Below are 19,440 nucleotides of genomic sequence, written 5' to 3'. Positions count from 1 at the left end.
ATCCACAAAGGCACATGTTCTGTTGCTTACTCGAGCTCAGGTGGGCCAGCTACGCTTGTACAGGAGGGGTGTGACTTTAAAAAAATAGTGTGGGCCATGATGACTCCCCATTTTTAGAAAGAAACAAGCACAGTACACAGACAGCACAGGGAGAAGAGGACACACCGTGAACAGGAATGCAAAATGAATAAGGAGAAGGCTCTGGGTGTGGATCACACAGACCATGACATTCACCTGCTGAGGGAGCCCCAGGGAGTTGCGCGATAGTCAGATCTTCTTCCCTCAACACCCGTCTCTCTCTCTCTCTCTCTCTCTCTCTCTCTCTCTCACACACACACACACACACACACACACACACACTCTCACTTCCAGGGTGACACCATCCCTGAGAGGTCACTATTGCCACCGACCAGTGTGTTGAGTTTCCCCCACGCACCCTGCCCCAGCCACCCTCAGAGGGAAGGGTGGTCGTGGTGTGTAGGGCTGGCAAAATCATCATAATGAGAAATACACACAACGTACCCTTTACTCTCACCGAGATCGTGTGCCGGATGCTGCCCATCTTGTTGGAGGCCAGGCAGAAATACTCCCCCGAGTCTTCCTCAGACACGCTGGTGATGCGCAGCGCCTTGTTGAAGTTCTCAAACTTGGCCTTGTCCGACGGGAGGTCCCCCCCTTTCTTGTACCACGCGATGTCTGGTGTTGGGCTAGGAGAGGGACCGGGCAGGAAAGAGGGATTTATTATAAACCGTGGCTCTGCAATTCTTCTACGGAGCCCAGGGGTCCTTAAAGGTACGTGGGCCCAGGGATACTTGTCTTCCGACAGCTGTTCTCATACAGACGGCGGCTCAGTGCAGAGCATCTGAGGGACGTGTCTAAGGCCACAGAGATCCTAACCTGTACAGCAAGCCCACCCGTCTCCTTTCCTCGCTATCCAGAGAGAGATGGCCAGAATGGGATGGAGGGCTGTCTGCTTCTCTTTCTGTACCCCGAAACGTGGCAGACAGAGCACGCACAAGCTCCCTCCCCAGCCTCCTGAGGAGGGTGGACAGAAGTGGGGTGAAGTGGTACGTACACTCCGGAGGCGATGCACTCCAGCAGCAGGTCCATGCCACGCAGCACCATCTGGCTGCTCGAGGTGCCCTGGGGGTACATGAAGCTGGGCGTTCTTTCTGCAACTCCTCGGGCTGAAATAGGACGGAACAAGCTGGCTGAGCCTCCTGCCCTGGCTGAGCCTCCTGCCCTGGGGGCTGGCCCAGACAGGCCAAGGCTGTCAGGCTAGGAAGAGATGTCATCTCGCCTGGCTGTCCCCTTCCCTCAGAGGCACCAGGGCCCGCACCCTCCCAGCCGAAACCACCCGAGGGCTGGGCATCATTAAGAGAGTGTGTTAGGAAGCTCAGGGCTCCTGGGCCCCTCGGGCACCTGTGTGAGCAGCTCTGCTTCTGAAAGGACCTGCCAAGAGGAGCCGCTTCCCTCCCCGTTCCCTGGAAAGGGGGTGGGGCTGCCTGAGCTGCGAGTGGTTTGTTCCCTGAGCATCTTGTGTTGGGACCCCAGAGGCCAGTTGGATGGACCCTGGGGAGGCCATCTCAGCAGCAGTGGGAGAAAGGGGAAGGCACGCATTAGGGCCACAGGGCAGATAAGCTGCTTTTGGGGACCGTGGAGACAGGAAGCTGAGATGAAGCCACAAGACCCCGATGAACAGTCAGAGATGCGGGGAGCGTTACTCATGGGTTAGCAAAGACATGGGGAGAATGAGCAGAGATGACAGGAAATCACAACTAATGACTTCGGAAGGGGGGGCGGGCAGGCAGGAGGGTGTGGATTGCACGTGAAGCGCTGGGGGAGGTGATCTGCAATTCAAGGAGCCGAAGTAGCCCCCGGCTGTGAAGTTAATGATGTGCACAGGTGTGAAGCCAGGTGGCCCGCAGAGATTGACACTGTCGGGGTGGCCATTTCCCAGTGGGAGGGGTGGGGCGAGTCTGGGCACACCCCAGCAGCGTGGAGCCCGCCCACCTGAGCTCAGTGCTCCCTCAGGGCTCTGTGTAGTTCTGTTAGATGGATCTGATGGAAGGAAGAGGAACCAGGGGTTTCCAACCAGGAGCCCAAAGAGGCGTACAAATAGACATACACGTGAGCTACTCATGGGCTTACTGGGTCTCCGACTCAGTGGAGAGGGGAGAGGTGGGAGGAGGGCAGAGCTGCCAGGAGCTGGGAGCCCTCAGAGTGCCCGCACAGAGAACAAAGGCATTTTCCTGGGCGGAGCCTGTGAATGGAGGCAGGCAGAGAGCGGACAGCGTGGCCGCAGCACTCTCTGACACTGGGGTTTCCTAAGGGAGCTTGCTGGACTAGCTGGTGCCTGGCTGGATCAGCAGAGTCTGGTCCCAGGGGCACTCAGCTTCTTTCCATTAGCCATTTCGTAGAGTTTGCGCCTTTGTCGGGGGAAGAAGTGATGAAACCCATGCAAAGGTAGGCAGGCCGCTGGAACAACACATGGCATGTAGCAAGTGCTCAGTAAACACCGGTGGGATGAACGAATTCAAGGGGAGAAGAGAACAAAAAGAAGGCAACTAGCCACCCCCCGCCATGTCACTTCTCCTTCTGTAGATGTCCTCATCTGTCCCTCATCAGCACAAACATTTATCCCAGTGGCTACTGAAGGGGTTAATCCATTATGTGGTTAATTGGTTACCATCCGTATACCTATAACTCGTGTAGCACCCAGCTCTCGGTACCAAGGAAGCCTGATACCAAAGCAGCAGCTCCCTCCCACCCATCGTCATGGGATCACCAAAACAGACAACACAAGGTCAAGGGCACCACAAGGAGAGGGGGAGTTCAAGCAGGAGGCTCTGGTGTCAGGAACCTTTGGATTACGTAGAAGAGGTCCCAGCTCAGTGGGCATACTCCTTCCTGCAGGGACACTATCTGCAGAAACCAACCTGTGACCCTGTGGACATGGAAGCCACACCACCGCACACAGCGCCACAAGCACACGTGACCAGCAAAGCATTAAGTGTGGGAAGGAGGAGGAGAGAGCACAGAGTCCCGCTGTGGGTGCCTTGACACGCTGTAGCTGTGACTATAAAAAGGTGACAGTGCCCGGCCAGAGGGGCTCAGTTAGTTGAGCATCATCCCATGTACCAAAGGGTTGCTGGTTCGATTCCTGGTCAGGGCACATACCTGGGTTGCAAGTTTGATCCCCAGTTGGGGCACATCCGGAAGGCAACCAATCAATGTTTCTCTCTCACATTGATGTTTCTCTCTCTCTCTCTCTCTCTCTCTCTCTCTCTCTCTCTCTCTCTCTCTCTCTCTCTCTCTCTCTCTCTCTCTCTCTCTCAGCATGTCCTTGGGTGAAGGTTAAAAACAAAGGTTATAGCAATACCTCATGTGTAAGATGTGGGCTAGCAACCACACAGAATTATCCTAAAAGGGGAGAAGCTACTGGGAAATAAGCCAACGCTCAACAATATAGGGAAGAGCATCTTAGAAGTCAGAGGTAATCTTTAGGGCTGCCATTGGGTGAGCCTTCACATGGACCAAGCACTGTGCCAGCACCTCTATCTACATCATCGTGGTCAATCCTCACAACACACCTGGGGGTATCACCCCCATTTTCAGCAGAGAAAACCAAGGCTCAGCAAAGTCAACAGACTTGCCAAGGTCACAAGCAGTTATGTTTTGGATTCTGAACCATTTAGCACCAAAGCTTTTGTTCTAACATCTGCTCTATATTGCCTCTCTCTTTAAAGGTGGATCCCTCACTTATCCCTACAGCTTTGGGAATATGTTTCATGTTCAAAGAAAAACAAAATTTAAGATTAAAAGAGAAGGAAGGTGTTTTCGTCTTAGTTTTGGTGGTGAGCCTCTTCCAGTATGTTTTCCTCAGATATTGTTCCCACTGTCTCAGGTAAGATGCCACCGCCACCTCTCCTCCGTGACTATTAAGTATACTCAGGCCCGAGCAGGGAATGAAGTTGGGCTGGGAACTAAGAGGCTCCAAAGGCATCTCAACTGGATACTTAATGCCATGAAAAGCTTGGAGAGGCATCAGGGTGACACGTGGTATCATACGGGACAAGAAGGCCGGACCCCAGGGGAGGTTGTGAAGAGATGGGGTCAGCGGCAGCAGGAGGGGTTTACATAAAAATTTATGAAGCACTGCCCTGGCCAGGTGGCTCAGTCGGTTGGAGCTTTGCCCCGTACATCAAAAGGTTGTGGGTTCGATTCCTGGTTAGGGCACATATTGGAGGCAACCAATCGATGTTTCTCTCTCACATGATGTTTTTCTCTCTCTCTAAAAAATAATAAAAATAGTTCCTCGGGCAAGGGTTTAAAATAAAATGTGTAAGAGACAATCCAGCTGCTGGAGCAGACCCAGGAAGAATCTCTGGGACAAAGGTGCTACGAGACGCTAATGGAAGATGACAGTTTCCAAGGGTGACACAGGACACCCTCTTTCACCACGGAGGCGGGGACCCCTGTCCGGCTGATGATGCTTCCCTTACGCTCCCTGATTTTCAGGGCTGGGTCGACCCAATACCTGATCGAACTCAGAACCCAGAAGCCGATTTAGGAAGATCTCCCACGTGGGCCCATCTGACCTTTAGCCCAAGGGCAGTCTCTGCTCTCCTGCTCTCACAACTGTGGCTCAAGAGCGGGCATACGGGCTTCCAGAGGAACCTGGGCAGCCAGGGACATTAGGCCATGGCACTGCCTCAAACACCTTGACTTCAGAGGGCCAACAAAAAATGCCTCCATTGTCTCCTGCAAGAGGAAAGGTGAGGCTGCGGAACACCCGAGCTGCTCCCCTCTGTCAGGAGCTGTCTGTTAGCAGAAGAGAGTTCAGTGGGTCAGATGTACCCAAGAACCTCTCCCCAAAACAGCTTTTAGGGGCAGCCGGGTCCTCCGTTGGTTGCTTTCAGTTCTCAGAATTGAGGACTCGTGGCTGGACCCCTGGCATCTCACCCACTCTCTGGCTCTAGGAACAGCTGACCAACCACCCAGAGGACAAGAAAATCTCCTTATCTGGTAACATCGGCTCCCTCCCACTGCCGGGAAGTCCCTTTGCAAGTCTAACCCCAACCTCTCAGGCAGCAGTGAGGGCTTTTTCTTCCCCAGCTCTGAGCACCACTGAAATTCGAACAGCTTTTGTCTTTACATCCTGCCCTGAAGCTTCTCCCTCCACAGTCCTTTCTTCCCATGACTGTGCCTACCTTCCCCCCCTTGGCTTGCCTTCAAGCACTCGGAGTTCTTCCTCATGTCAGAAGCGTAGGACAGTTGTACTTCGGACAGTCAACACTAAACCATTCCCTTCAATATCACTGGTGTGTCTGACACCATGCCAGGAACCATATGCATGTAACCCTATTTAATCTTCACAACAAAACAGTGGGGCAGGTAATAGACCCATTTTGCAGATGAAAAGGCCTGACACGCTAAATGACTTGCCCAAGGTCCATCAATGGTGCATCCTGGAGCCCGAGTTTAACTCATGGCAGTCTCCATCAGCGTGCACACTCTCATCTTCCTCCTCTCCTGGTCTGAGCAAGTCAGGGGGCATCTGGCATACATTCAGAGGATACCAAACCACTGCAGAAATCACTAGAACGAAATTTAATTATGGGGGGGGGTGGCCCCACTGCTACAAAAGGGACCTGCCATGTTTCACAGCCAAGCACAGCGATGCACTGGACATTCTTCACTGCACAGTCTCTCTGCCAGGTCTCTGCACTCAGGAAGGACCTTATCTCCTTTCCTTTCTTTTCACTTTCTCTTTCTTTCTAGAAGCATCCAACACAGCTGTCCTTTGTTCAGCACGTGCCGCACTTTGACTTTACAACCTTCCTAGCTGCCGTCATGCTTGGTCAGCCATTCTCCCTTGACTTCCAGAGAAGGGGTCCCTCTCATGTTGAGGCAGGATAGCAAAAAGCTGGGAAAATTCCTTGGCAAGTGGAATGGGGAAACTGAGACTGACAGCTGGACAAACTGGTTGAGCAATTTACAGTCAGATAGAGATGGTCCACAGGGGCAGAAAGCCCCGAGTGCCTGGCAACAGGCAAAACTGGTGCTGAACCTCACCCCCAGAGTGCCCTTTCCCCCCCTGGCATATCGCTGGCCATGCTGTTTGGACGCCCTGACCTTGCCTCCCTAGAGACAGCATCGAGGCCTCTGTTGTATTTCAGCTCCAGGCCCAGAAAGGCAGCTAGGCCAGGTGGTGATGCCAGGCCCAGCTGCAATGACTAACGATCCCTTCCCTGGTGTCCATCAGTCAATGAAGACCACGGCCCTGACAGGGCACATCTGGAAAGGTGATGACTATTCTATTGTGATTCTCCTCCTGAGACCTCCCCTCAAATCCCTGCCTTTGGAAAGCAGATAAAACCCCTCAAGACAAAGAAGCCAGTGCTCAGCTGAATCTCCTTTTTGAGTGAATTATCTTTCTCTTAAACGAAGTGTCCCAATGAGACTTGCAACCAGGGGAGCGAGGAGCAGCGGCAGCTCGTCCCAGGTTAACCCCCTGAATCTGTCTCCAAGGTCTCCTTTTCGCTGACTCTCCAGTGAGCTGGCCAAACTGGAGCCTCGGCACACTTCTTTCCTGTAACATTTCTAGAGAGACACAGCAGCCCGGCCTAGAATTTCTTCTGTAGCTCCTTCTATCCTAGCCCTTCCTGTTCCGCTCTCCCCAGCTCAAAAATCACCTGGACTCTGCCCTGGCCGCTGTGGTTTAGTTGGTTGTGTGTCACCCCTCGTAGGTCCGATTCCCAGTCAAGGGCACATTCCTGGGCTCAATCCCCGGTAGGAAGCGTGCAGGAGCCAGCCCAGCGATGTTGTACTCTCACATCAAGTTTCTCTCTCTTTCCCTTTCCCTCTAAAAATCAATAAACGATTCTTTAAAAAAAAAGAAAAAAAAAAAAAAGAAGAATCACCTGGACTCATCTTGTGAAATCTTTCCTGCATGAAGTCAAGAACCCACACACCACAGGCCAGCCTCAGGCAGACCTGCTCTGGGCTTGGTCCCTCTCCGGTAACAATGCGAGTACTTGTGAGTTTTGCTTGTTTTCATAGCCTTTGGTTCTTACAACTCCCACTCATTCACTTGTAATACTAAACTGGTTTAAGTGGCTGGAATCACCCAAGCCTACGCCATTGATAAAACAACTCCATTGATAAAACAACTCCATATGCTTATGCCCTGAATTGTTTATCTTATATAAAGCGAGGCGCTGGGACCAGACGGTCTCTAAGGGACCGTCTGGCTCTGATGTTCTCCAGCTTTAAGAATACTTCTTTAATAGATTACCCGAAATCCAATTTAGAAAAAGGCACATTCCACACCAGTGCACTGGGGTTCTGGACACCATGGCGGTTACCCCATCGTTCAGAAAACAAATAACACCCAGAATCCAGCAAAGATCCCCTGCTTCCTCAGGCAGTAAATCTCCTTGGCAGGATCTCAGCTGCTTGGCGCCAAGTTAGAGCCTTTGCCTCTCACCCCTCTTCCCATCCCCCACTCATTGTTTATATTAGCACATCACAATACAGACACTTCCTGTCTAGTGGAGCCCACAACGCCGCCCTGGGGACCTGCAGTTTCAGCTTTGGGGGCGAGGCTGATGATGGGGGCCAGCTGTCTTGGCAGAAAAGGACGATTCTTCTGGCTGCTCGGGAAATAGGGCATCTTGAGCCATGGTGGGAGTAACCCAGGTGTGGAAGGAGCCAATTACTCCACTAATCAGTTTGAGCAACCCGTTGTGTGATGAGTTAGTTATGCCTCATGGAAACTGTTCTGTGACTTGCAAATGTGTGGATGGGTGGGCATTGGATTTGCATGCACTCCCCGAGGAGAGAGGAGGGCCAGGGACAACACAACTTCATCCATATTCACCTTGAAACAGAACTCAGAGCGGGACTCTCACCATTTCCCAGGTGGATTTTAAAGAGGCAAGGGGCCTGTGATATGGTAACCCCACTAGCTATGGCTAGACTGCAAGGCAGGCAGTTCACACCCAGACACTTAAAAGAGTTAACAAAACACACACTGCAAGGCTTTCTGTGCTCTTTAAACCACTCTAGGACCAGACTTACTGCTTCTTCCTCATCCTCAGTTACCCTCCCCCCACCTACCACCGATGCCTAAGTTTCTGCTGAACCCTCCAAGAAGCCCTTTTGAAGTCCTCCCCTGGTTTGACCAACGTGTGCAGAATTTACCAACTGGAGGCCTGCATGTGGGAGGAGACCAAACCACATCAGCCACCTCAAACTCCCAAACTGGCCGCTGTCTTCCTTGCCAGCAGCGTTCTGCAGGTGGCACCTTGGCACCTTGGCCTGGCCAGCTGTCAGACCTGCCACTCAGCACGAGTTAAGGACATGGTATCAGTCAAGTTAGGCAAACTGGGGTTAGGACAGGCAAGGTTACTCCCAAGGTTACCACAGCGACTCACCACTGTACATGTCAGGGTGGTTTCTTAAGGACGAGTCATTATAGGGGTGGTCTGCAATAAACAAAAGAGGGTGAGCAAACAGGGGGCCACGGAGAGGTCACAGAGGCATAAACGGGAGAGAACAAACAGAAATGCGAAGCCACCAAACAACCGGGAGCGCACCGTGGCCTTTTGCAAAGGAAAGACACGGCGAACTTGGAAAGGAAACACACTTTGGTGAAGAACAAGCAACACAAAACAGCCCAAAAAAGAAAGAAAAGGTTAACTCCTGCAAAAGAAGGCAATAAAAAAATAAGTGTTTTTCTTTTTAAATTAAAAAAATTAGGCTTGGCCCTTAACTGCTTGGTCCTACTGTATTTTCAAACAAAGGAGATAAGGGTTAGTGATACCCCGTAGCCGTCTTTGAACAACTGCTTCCCATCAAAATCCCCAGTTGCCAGGCCTCTGGGTCAAGCCAGCTCTTGGGGGCTAAAGAGAAAGGGGTGTTCGTGAGCCCCGGGAAAGGGCCGAGTCCTGTCTGAGCAGAAGCCAGGTTGCAAGGGGTGGGAGTAAAGGAGCGGAGAAAACCGTCCAGAGAAACATGCGTCAGCAGAGGGGGAGAGAGGGACCCTGGGCAGCAGCCGACAATGCGTGCTGACCAGCAACACACACCCCCAGCCTGACTAGTGGGTGCCAGCCTGGTCTCCGAGATGTGTCTGTGGGCAGAAAGGCCTCCTTCTGAGGGGGCGAGGAGTGGTCCAGGGTGCAGACAGAACTAGGCTGAGGCTCAGATTTTAGGATCAGAAAGGGAATTTGGAAGGAGGGGGAAGAGGAAGAGAGGGAGAAAGAGAGAGCGGGGCGGGGAGGGGGTGGGGGGGGTACGTGAGTGCTTTGAGTTCGACACTGTGGACTGGGAGAGGCCTGCTGACTTAAGCCGAGACTCAGAAGCGAAGCCATTCCTTTAGGCGAGTAAACCCTTGGGCCTGAACCCTCCGTGAGAAAGCATTTTGAAGTAGGGCACATGATCATGCCGTGATGGTTAAGTCCTTCTCACTGTTGTAGTGCCATCCCTTCCAGCCACGGGGTTCAGGTTCTGTCAGTAGCACAGGCTGGGGGTAGAGCAGCCGACTGGCAGCCAGGCAGACAGCCCTGAGAAGCCGGAACTGCTCCTCGCTTCTCTCCACCGCCCCCCCGCGCCCCCCCCCTCCCTGCCCCTGGCCTGAGGGAGGAGAGGTGCCTGCCAGGACTTTGCCCTATTGGAGGACAGCTCAACCCTGTCACAGCTGACTGCACAGCTGACTGGACACTGGCCCTCCCTGGGGCTGCACGGCAGCAGGAAGATGCTCAGGACTTAGCACTGGCCCTTAAGGCAAGTGTGTGTGAAAGGCCTGGCCGGTGTTTGGAAGCCAGCGTGGGTCTCCCTGGAGCTACAGGTGGACGGGACCTGCAGGGAAAGGAGAGGTGGAGTGGCAAAGGGTAGGCCTGGCTGTGGCTGGACTCCTGGGGGAGGGGACGGGGACACGCAGGGGACAGGCCCTTGTTCTGTGCTCCCACCCAGAGAGGAGACCCACGCTCAGGCTGCGCCTGTGTTTGTGGACCTGGGAGCACATCTGAGGAGTTCAGGGAGGCCTCTGACGCCTCGGAGAGCGTCACTTAGACACAGATGTTAGAAGGAGGCGGTGAGTGCTCCCGCGTCTCCTCGGGGAGACTGCTTCCCTCGCTACGGCTGCCTCTCGTTGTCCAGAGGCACCGGGTGGACGGGACCTGCTCTGCGTGGGACTGCACCCCAAACAAAGTTTAAAACTGATTCCAGATCGCAGTGCTGTGTGTTAGGTACCCCTTCCTTTACTGCAGGAAATACAAAACCCACTGTGGTGAGGTTTATTCCTTCCTGGTGGGCGAGCTGTGACAGAGCCCTGGAGGGCTGAGTCTCAAAGCTGTCCCACCTCGGCCTCCCACCCGGCCTGGTCCTGAAGGCATAAGAAAAGGCCTGCGTCCTTGCCAGGCAGGGAAGGGGAGAGAGCACATGTGGGCTGTGCGAGTGCCTGGAGCTTGCTCCTGGCCAAAGCTGCCCCCCGAGACTCCAGGAAGCTGGCAGCGCCCGGGGCCCCTCGGCATTTGGAGGCGTTTTCAGTGGCACAGGAGACCCATTAGTGGAGCAGAAACAGACATCCCTTTTCTCAGAGAAAAGGATGTTTCTGGAAAGACCAACTTGTAAATGTGGCTGAAATCTCTAACTGCTTAATGCCACAGAGGAAGGCTCTTCCCCACCTCCATCCCCTGCCTCTGCCTTGTGTGACAGCGGAGGCCTCTGCCAGGACCACGGACGGTCACCTGACCCAGTCCTCAAACAGCAGGCTGACTTCCAGCCTGTCCCGGGCAGGGAGAGAGGGACCCGGGGATGGCACTGCAGGCATCCAGGGATGTGCTCAGTGAGCAGCTCCTGACTTCCCTTCCCTTCCCCCCACCTAACACAGCCAGCCGCGTCCTGGCCCCGGAGGCCACTGAGGTCCTGGGCAGACCACGCTGTCCTCCCGGCTCAGCCAGCTGGCAGGCAGTCACCCCTGGCATGTACCGAGGAGACACCTCAGACAACCCATTTCTTGTCTAGAATAAGAACGCCAGGAAGGGGCAGCAGCAGCCTGAAGCTGGGTGACCCTGCCAGGAACATGTGGGGCTTGTCCCTGGGTTTCTGGCCATCCTGTTGCTCAGAACAGAGTGTGGGGACCTGCAGAGGCACGAGGTGGGGGGGCAGGGGGGATTAGAGGCGGGTAAAACTGGGTCAAAGAGCGAGAGCAGATGAGAGGGGGAAAGAAGAAAGTAAGAAAGAGGAAAGGGAAATAGAGAGGAAGGAAGTGAAAAAGAAAAGGGGAGGAAATGAAGAGAAAGGAAAGAAAGAAAGGGGGGAAAAAGCAGGGGAAGCTGTTTTTGTGGCTCCATCTCGAGGCCACGTGGGAACAGCGGGGCCGGGCTGACACTTGGCACTGCAGGTCTCCATCGCGGGCAGGGTCTGGCGAGGAAAGGGGAGTGCTAGGGGGTCACCCCACTTGTCCTGAGTGAGGAGTGAGCTCACCCAAGCCTCTCCCCCACCTCCCACGTCCCTCCAGGAGGCATCGCCAGCCACCTGCACGTGTGGGCTCCAGGAAGCCAGGGTTCAGCCTCTTTTCTCCAACCTGAGAAAGCTTCCCTCACAATCGCCACTGACCCCAGTGTTGGAAACATCATTCACAGCTGAGTCAGGCAGACTGAGGTCTTTGGGGCGGGGGGCCCCTCCATGGAAGGCATGTTATAAATCCATGGGGACAACCCACACAGCCTCGTTCAACATCCCGAGCAGGCTGAGGACTCGCAGCCAAAGCTCCAAGCCAGTGAGTCCTGGCAGGAAGTGTGCCCGGAGCTGATCAGCTTCTCTCTCCTCCGTGCAGGGCCAGCAAAACGCTACTGTGGGTCAGGAAATGCCGATCTGCTTTGGTGCCCATCGGACAGAATCAGGGAATAAAAATGAAAACAAACAAGGCTAACCATAAACCTGCAACCTGCAAACACAGCGATTCCATAGGGTCCAACAATACACATGTCCCAGAATCAAATGCAACTCATGTAGGTGGACCCACTCATGTGGATGTTCTGTGCTGTGGCTTATTCTAGAAATAAAGATAAGCAAACAATGACGAAACATAAAAGAAGTAATCAAGCTGAGTACATGAGAGGGGTGTGGATGAGCACCTAAAACAATGCTTCTCAAATCCGGGCGTGTCCAAATCCCCCGGGAGCTGACGAAGCACAGAGAGGCGCCATCGGGCTGGGCCCGGGGACCGTGCCAAGTCCCCCGGGCATTCTGACTCCCACCGAAGTCTGGGAAGCACTGACCCAGGGCAGGACCAAGGTGAGCTCGAGGCTCCCGATCAGGAGGTGTCTGAGAGAAGCTGAAGTAGCTCAGGCACAGGGAGCTGGACAGGTTTCTAGGTCAGCCTCGGGGACGCATCTCCCCCAGGCCCAGGCACCCGGGCTGCTCGGCTGGGTGGGCTGCCGCCCCGGACCCCAGACCCCCCGGCAGGGCCTGCACTTACTGGTGAGGACCTTGAGGGTGAAAGGGTTCTTCTGCTGGATGGTGTGAGTGAAGTGGAAGCGGGCGTTGCAGCTGTAGTCGGTCTGCATGTCCTGCACCATCACGTTAGAGAAATACAGGTCCCCGTTATGGCCCTGGGAGACCCGCTTGTCTTGGGTGATGGGCTCCATGGCTGTGGGAAAGCAGAGGTACGGGGAGGTTAGCAGAAATGATAACAGTAACAATAATCATGATGTTTCTGGCGAGTGGGCACCTATGGAGGGCCAGCCGGGGCCCGGTGCTCCACATTATTTGACCCAACCTCACTCTCAACTCTGAGGGGGGCTTATTCCCATTTCACAGGTAAGAAAGCAGAGGACTTACCTGTTCTGTTGCATAAGCAGTGAGGGAGAGGAGGATTTAGACTCAGATCTGCCTGCCCACCACGTCCATGCTCTATGACCATACTTTTCTGTCTCCCGTTCATGCCACAAAAGATCAGGCTGGCCTGGAGGCCAGAGGGAGGGGACACGAACCTTCAGATGCTCCCAAATCAGGAGTCAAATTCACTTGTTTTATTTTTTTATACCCTGCCTCCCGTCCAGTCCCCAAGAAAGCAAATAGCACTACCAAATATAACTGATGCACGCCATCAATTTTAGGATGCTTCTCAGTTTTGGAGATGGGAAAACATGAAAATGTGTGCTTTTTAGAATTAATGGCATCATAGGAGTGGCAGAGAATGCTGACTACAGTGTCCATGTATTTTTCAAGCACTGCGTCTGATGTAAATGCAAACAGCCAATCTGGGTTGTAAAAGTCTACTTCTAGGGCTGACTACTCATAGCAAACTCCTTCCTATCCTCACGAGTGTTCTCTAAGCCACCATTTCTTCAAGCACCAGGTTAATGATGCCAACTCTCCAACAATGGCTGGTCAGCTCTTCAATTATCAAAGGTTTCCTGTAGGCCTACTATGTGCAGGCACTGTGCGAGGTGCTGGGGAAAGAGAGATGAGTAAGAAAGCCAAAGAGCCTGCAGTCTGGTAGGAGAGACAGGGGATAAATAACTGACTGCAATGCAGTGTGGTGAGTGGGCACCCCGGACAAGCAGGGGATGAGCTAAGAGAAGGAGCAGCCAGTCCATTCTAGGGGCTTGAGCTGTGGCTTGAAGGCTGTGTAACATTTATAAGGCATCAGAGGAAGGAGCTAAGACAGGGACAGTGTGTGTTAAAGCAGAGAGCCCCTGAGAAGGAGGGCAGGGGAGAGGAGGGGCCGAGGGGCGGGAGGAGGGCTGGAGAGGCGGAAGGGACCAGATCAGAAGGGAACTGTGGCCATGGAAAGGAGTCCAGACTGTGTCAGAGGTGATGGAGGATCGATGAAGGGTTTTGAGCCTATGAATGAACTGTCACATGTATGTTTTCAGAAAGACCAGGAAGGCCAGGGATGGGTAATTACTGTAACCCAGGGAAACATGGGTGGGGACATGTCAGTGGGGATGGAAAGAAAAAGACATGATCTCACTCATTTATAGAAAATAAAGAACATTATAACCTGATGAATAAAAAGATAGATACAGAGGCAGTAAAGCACCGAACAGACTGTCAAAATACAGCGGGAAGGCTGGGGAGTGTTGGGGAGGGAGGGAAACAGATCAACCAAAGGACTTGTATGCATGCATATAAGCACACCAGTGGACACAAGACACTGGGGTGGGGGGTGGGATGAGGGCATGTGACAGGGGCTAGGGGAGGCTGGGGGAAGGTCAATGGGGGAAAAAAGGAGATATATGTACTAATATATGTAATGCTTTAAACAGTTTAAAAAAAAAAGAAAGAAAAAGAAGGCCATGAGATCTGCTCAGAGGTACGAGTGTTGTGAGGCAGTGTGAGAGTGTGACGCAGGGGCTGAGAGAGGAGGCTCTGACCTGCTAGCTCACAGACCAATGCCCAGGCTGTGGCCAGGCAGCCTTCCCCACGGATGTGCTTGGTGGCGGGGGAAGAGATGGACAATGATTGGGCACAAAGCCACACGCCCTCTGCAAAACAGCTCACCTGCTGGCTCGTTGACAAGGCGACCTCTTTGGTAAGAATTCAGGAATGGAGAGCATGGATGACAGGCAGGAAGGCGGGAGGGGGTTTAGACTGACAGATGGATGCATACATAGGGAAGAAGGAATGGAAGGCAGGGGAAGCGGGGAGAGAAGTGGAGGGAGGGAGGGAGGGCAGCTGGGAAGACAGATAGCAGTCCTCTATGCACCCTCATAATGCCCCCCCCCCCAACTTTTAGTTTGAAAACAGAGGAAGAAACTGAGGTCCAGAGTGATTAAATGAGGCTCAGTCCAAAACAGAGCTCGGACAAGCTCTGAATGATGGTGCACTGTCCCCTGCTCCAGAGATCCTACCTCCCATCACCCCTCCACCAGAGGTTTCATTCGCGCATGCTCCACTCTGTCCTAACAGGAAGCTGGAATCCAGACCAACCAAGGGTTGAAAGAGGCTCGGTGCCAACCCACCTTCAATTGGCATATTTTAAAATAGTTTCTGCCCTGGCTGGTTTGCTCAGCGGTTAGGGTGTCGGCCCGAAGGGTCATGGGTTCAATTCCCAGTCAAGGGCATGTACCTCAGTTGCAGGCTTGACCCTTGACCCCAGTCAGGGTAAGGCAACCAATCGATGTGTCTCTGTCACATCAATGTTTCTCTCTTTCTCTCCCCTTCCTTCCTCCCCTCCATTCTCTCTCTAAAAAAAAAAAAAAAAAAAAATCAATGGGAAAAAAATACCCTCGGGTAAGGGTTAAAAACACACACAGTTAATCCTCTTTCTTATTCTTTTTACTTTTGCTCACAAATATTACCGAGTACTTACCGTGTGTCTGGCCCTGTTATAAGTACTTTGGATGCATTAACTTACTTGTCCTTATAATAATTATATAAGTGCAGTTATCAGCCCCATTTTCAAGAGAGGAAACTGAGGCCCAGAGATGTTAAGCAACTTGCTCAAGATCACACGGCGAATAGCAGCCGGGCTTAGGAAATGAACCCAATCAGCCTCTCCACAGAGCCTGTTCTTAGCCACGTGGCCACCTTACATCTGCTTCTCACAAGGCAAGGCCCCCGCCCCCCCCCCCCCCCCCCGCCATTTAACACGCCCACCCTAGTCCCTAAGATTAAAATGGACATAAAACACCAATCCCCAAGACTTACAGCTGCTCATCCAGAAGATGACTGGGGACGGAAGTCCGGGCGGCGGGTTGCACTGGAGTGTCAAGGGGGCGCCTTCTTGAACCACCACGGGGTCTAGATTTTCCTTGGGCCACAGGGGAGATTCTGGGCGAAACACAGAGGAGGATGAAATGAGGGTGATGGCTGGGGCCGGGCAAGGAGGGGGTTAGGGGCCGGCATGTGAGGAGGGGAAGAGGAAGCAGGAGGACAAGCGAGATAGGAGAGAGGGCCAGGCCTCTGGTCCAAGCAAGGCGGAGTAGAGAGGAGAGAGGCCTTTGTCTGAACGGATGCATATCTTCAAAGGCTCCTCTCCTTCCCCTCCTCCTGTGCCCAGAGTGGCCGGTGAACTTGTTCAATATTCGGGCTCAGAAGCTTCCTTCCCAAGGAATCGTTTTGAATTGGGGTGGTGCGCTTTGCTCAGAGGCAGAAAAGCAAGCAGGACCTGCAGGGCCCCAAAGCACCAACAGACCAAGGGCAGGGCAGAATGACCGTCCATGCCCTCCCACCCCATGCACCCAGGAGCAGGGCATCTCTACCCTGCCCCCCGCCCCCCGCCCCCCTACTCACTGGACACCTGCAGGCGGATCCTGTTGGACAGGGCTGTGCCGAATTTGTTGCGGGCGAAGCACTGGTACTCCCCCTCGTACTCCTCTGGCCGCCCTCCACTGCGGAAGTCGATCACCAGGGTCCCGGACCGCCTCCTCATCGACACCCGCGGGTCCTTGGCGACATTGAAGAACCTGCTGTTTCGAGTCCAGTGGAAGCTGTGGACAATGGGGGGATGGGGGTCAGGCAGGAGCCGCAAACGGTAACAGGGTGGGTTCAGGGCTCCAGGTGACAATCTCAGGACCCTAGTCCCTGACTCAGTCACAAAACCACACCTTCATACCAACGGGCCCAGCCGGACGCAGTGGCAGAACCACCTGGGAATCCTGAATGCAGCGTCTGCCCCTCCCCCGCAGGTGAATCTGGGGAGCAGGTCCCCGAAGCACTCGCACCAGCCAAGGCTGGGAGTCATGCTTCCACACGGTACATACCGAGCAGCCCCTGGGGACTGTTCTTTGGAGGAGTGGGCAGCGATATGTATTTTTTAAAATCCAGAGTCAGCTGCCCCCCACCCCCAGAGCTTCCCACCCTCCAGCTAGGAATGCAAACCCAAGTCCCCATTTCCCCCAGGACACTCCGGGGCGCTGGCTCGCTCCGCCTGCCTCCTCATTTCATAACAGCCTCTAAGCCAAGTGAGGTGGCTCCGGTTACCTGGGCCCCTGCTCAGTGGGTGGGATGTAAGGCAGTGGCCCCGTCGAGAGAGAAAAAGCAGCCTCCATCAACCTGAGCCCGGGTTAGAAGCATGTCCTTCTGCTTCTCCTGGGACAGTGGTTGGCAAACTCATTCGTCAACAGAGCCAAATATCAACAGTACAACGATTGAAATTTCTTTTGAGCGCCAAATTTTTTAAACTTAAACTTCTTCTAACGCCACTTCTTCAAAATAGACTCGCCCAGGCCGTGGTATTTTGTGGGAGAGCCACACTCAAGGGGCCAAAGAGCCGCATGTGGCTCGTGAGCCGCAGTTTGCCGACCACAGTCCTGGGGGACGCATGTCTAGTTGCCCAGGGTATAACCTTAAAGAAGCAGGAGCAGCCGTGGCCGCTCAGCGTTAGTCGTTGTCCCCATAACAGAACATGGGGCAGCCCAGACCTCAGAAGCAAGGTCACCCAAGCCCTGCCTGACCGTTCAGGGCGAATCCTGCTTCTCCCACCGTGGGCGAGGAGGCTCTGCTGTTCCAGGCCCACAGGCTCATGCAAACTTGGGTGGGGGGCAGGGCGGGGAAAGAAAGCTGCCACACACCTGAGGCTGCTGCACCCTGCCTCCTTTCTCCTGCTGACCGCCCCCCGCCTCCCCCCCCCCCCCCCACACACACATGGGGTCCTGCCATGTCTGGGTCTGAATCTGGCATGAGCTCCTGAAAGCTCCGGCCTGTGGAAGCTGCTTGCCGTCCAACTGAAACACACCTGGCCTGGGTGACCTTGGAAAGGCACTGAGTGTCTCTGTGCCTCCATCTCACCTCCCTGCACAAGGATGTAGGCCCTTCCCCTACACAACTCTGTGTGTGAGGAACAACTCGGACACACAGCCTGGCACGCGGCAGGCTTTCAACTCGAGTCTGCTGACCCACGTGATGCCGACGTGTACACACACACACACACACACACACACACACACACACACGAGCAGGGACGAGCTCAGAACTCACTCAGTGGCTGGGGAGAGGGACTTCCTCTGAGCTAAGCATGGCAACCCAGGCAGTGTTACGCTGGAAGCCAGAAAGCGTATCTAGTCCTGGCTTTTGGTGTGACCTGAAGCCTCTTAGTTCCTGGTCCCAAGTTTCCTCATCAGCTAAATTTCCTAATTTTCCAAACTGTACTTTCTGCCTAGTGCAGGCTGAATGGGTAATGCAATTTCTCAGAGGCCAGCTGTCATCAGGCCCGGAGCGCAGGAGGAGCTGAAATGGCCTCCTGTGGCCCCTTCCCTCGCCCAGCCCCGTGTGCTCACCTGGGGGCCGGGTTCCCCTTTGCTTCGCACTCGATCAGGATGTTATCTCGGGGATCCACAATGTGGTCCTTCACGGACTGCTTGGTGATGGTCGGGGGCTGGGACACTGCAACAGGGCAGACGGCAGGCAGTCAGGCTGCAGGAACCTGCCGGGCCCCTGGCTTGGAGAACGGCTGGAAGGAAGAGCTTCGGAAACCACACAGAAAAGCAAGCCAGCAGGGTGGGCAGGGCCCCATCCAGAGAGCGTGGGGAAGGGATGCGGGTCAGACACCCACTAAGAAGAATCCCTTTATGATGTCCCCGTATCCCCGTGAGAAACTGAAGGCCAGGCTTCTGTTTGACCCACTCTTCTGTCCAATGCTTAGGACAATGGCAATGTTTGTTGAATGAATGTAGGAACAAAAAGCAGCTAGATTTTCAGAACTTAGTGACTGTGATGGTTCTGAGCCCTGGAGGGTCAGCAGATGGCCAACCTGTGGCGAGGATGGAGCTGAAAGAAGCTTTAGTCCCCAGAGAATTTCCCAGGGACTTCTCTGCAGGCCAGAGAGCATCTCCTCCCTCCCGGTCCTGAGCTGCACTTCTCCGGGGGCTCCTGTGCCAGCCGCCTGAGGACCGGGAAGCACGGCCCTTCTCACCCGCCTGCCTCTCATAGGCTGAGCCTCTCCCCTTCCCGGGTGGTAAGGGGCCTCACTACAGAGCGCTGGTGTCAGGAAGCCGCAGCAGGCAGGGCGCAGAGGCCAAGGATCCCGGCGTGCCCTCACCTGGCCTCCGCCCGCCCACCTTCCTGCCCTCCTACCCCCCCAGAGGCAAAGGTGCAGAGAGGCGCCCGGGACTTACGCTCGTTCTGAATGCTGGCTGTTAGTCCGGTGGGTTAGCATTGTGAGGGGAGAGAAGAAGACATCAGTTATCACACAAGACCAGTCGCCAGGTGTCCTCAGGGCCCAGCACGCAGGGAAGAGGGATATGCAGGGTGGGGTGGGGGGGAGGGCACTGTGCCCGGGTTCTCTCCTGCCAGTGGCAGAGCTCAGTGGAGGAGCCACGCTGGAGTGCGGGCACCCAGCAGGTGCTTCATGGGGAAGGCGATGCCTCCCCCGAGACCAAACCACGCAGTGGAGCAGAAAGACCCGCTTCTGACAAATGAAGGTGCCACCAGGTGAGGCCAATCGTCAAAAGTGGCAGCTGCTCCTAAGAGGCTGGGCTC

General features: G+C 54.4%; 1 protein-coding gene across 32 annotated transcripts in view; it reads right to left on the bottom strand.

Moving 5' to 3' along the window:
- NFASC (neurofascin) overlaps positions 1-19,440 on the bottom strand; it is a 180,592-nt gene that overhangs the window by 54,629 nt on the left and 106,523 nt on the right. For 11 of the 32 annotated variants that reach the window (XM_080648729.1, XM_080648756.1, XM_080648759.1 and 8 more), the window contains 8 exons: positions 19,077-19,094; positions 18,240-18,345; positions 16,255-16,451; positions 15,670-15,792; positions 12,491-12,661; positions 8,442-8,492; positions 1,076-1,187; positions 523-707 (listed from right to left, as the gene is read on the bottom strand). In XM_080648729.1, coding sequence (XP_080504855.1) covers positions 523-707; positions 1,076-1,187; positions 8,442-8,492; positions 12,491-12,661; positions 15,670-15,792; positions 16,255-16,451; positions 18,240-18,345; positions 19,077-19,094 — 963 coding nt within the window. Of the gene's footprint in view, positions 1-522; positions 708-1,075; positions 1,188-8,441; positions 8,493-12,490; positions 12,662-15,669; positions 15,793-16,254; positions 16,452-18,239; positions 18,413-19,076; positions 19,095-19,440 lie in introns of those variants that run through there. The other 21 variants (XM_080648757.1, XM_080648737.1, XM_080648738.1 and 18 more) reach the window with 4 other exon arrangements.

The sequence above is a fragment of the Plecotus auritus genome (assembly GCF_963455305.1).
Source record: "Plecotus auritus genome assembly, chromosome: 12".
Taxonomy (NCBI): Eukaryota; Metazoa; Chordata; class Mammalia; order Chiroptera; family Vespertilionidae; genus Plecotus; species Plecotus auritus.
This window is presented reverse-complemented; position numbering and strand designations above follow the sequence as displayed.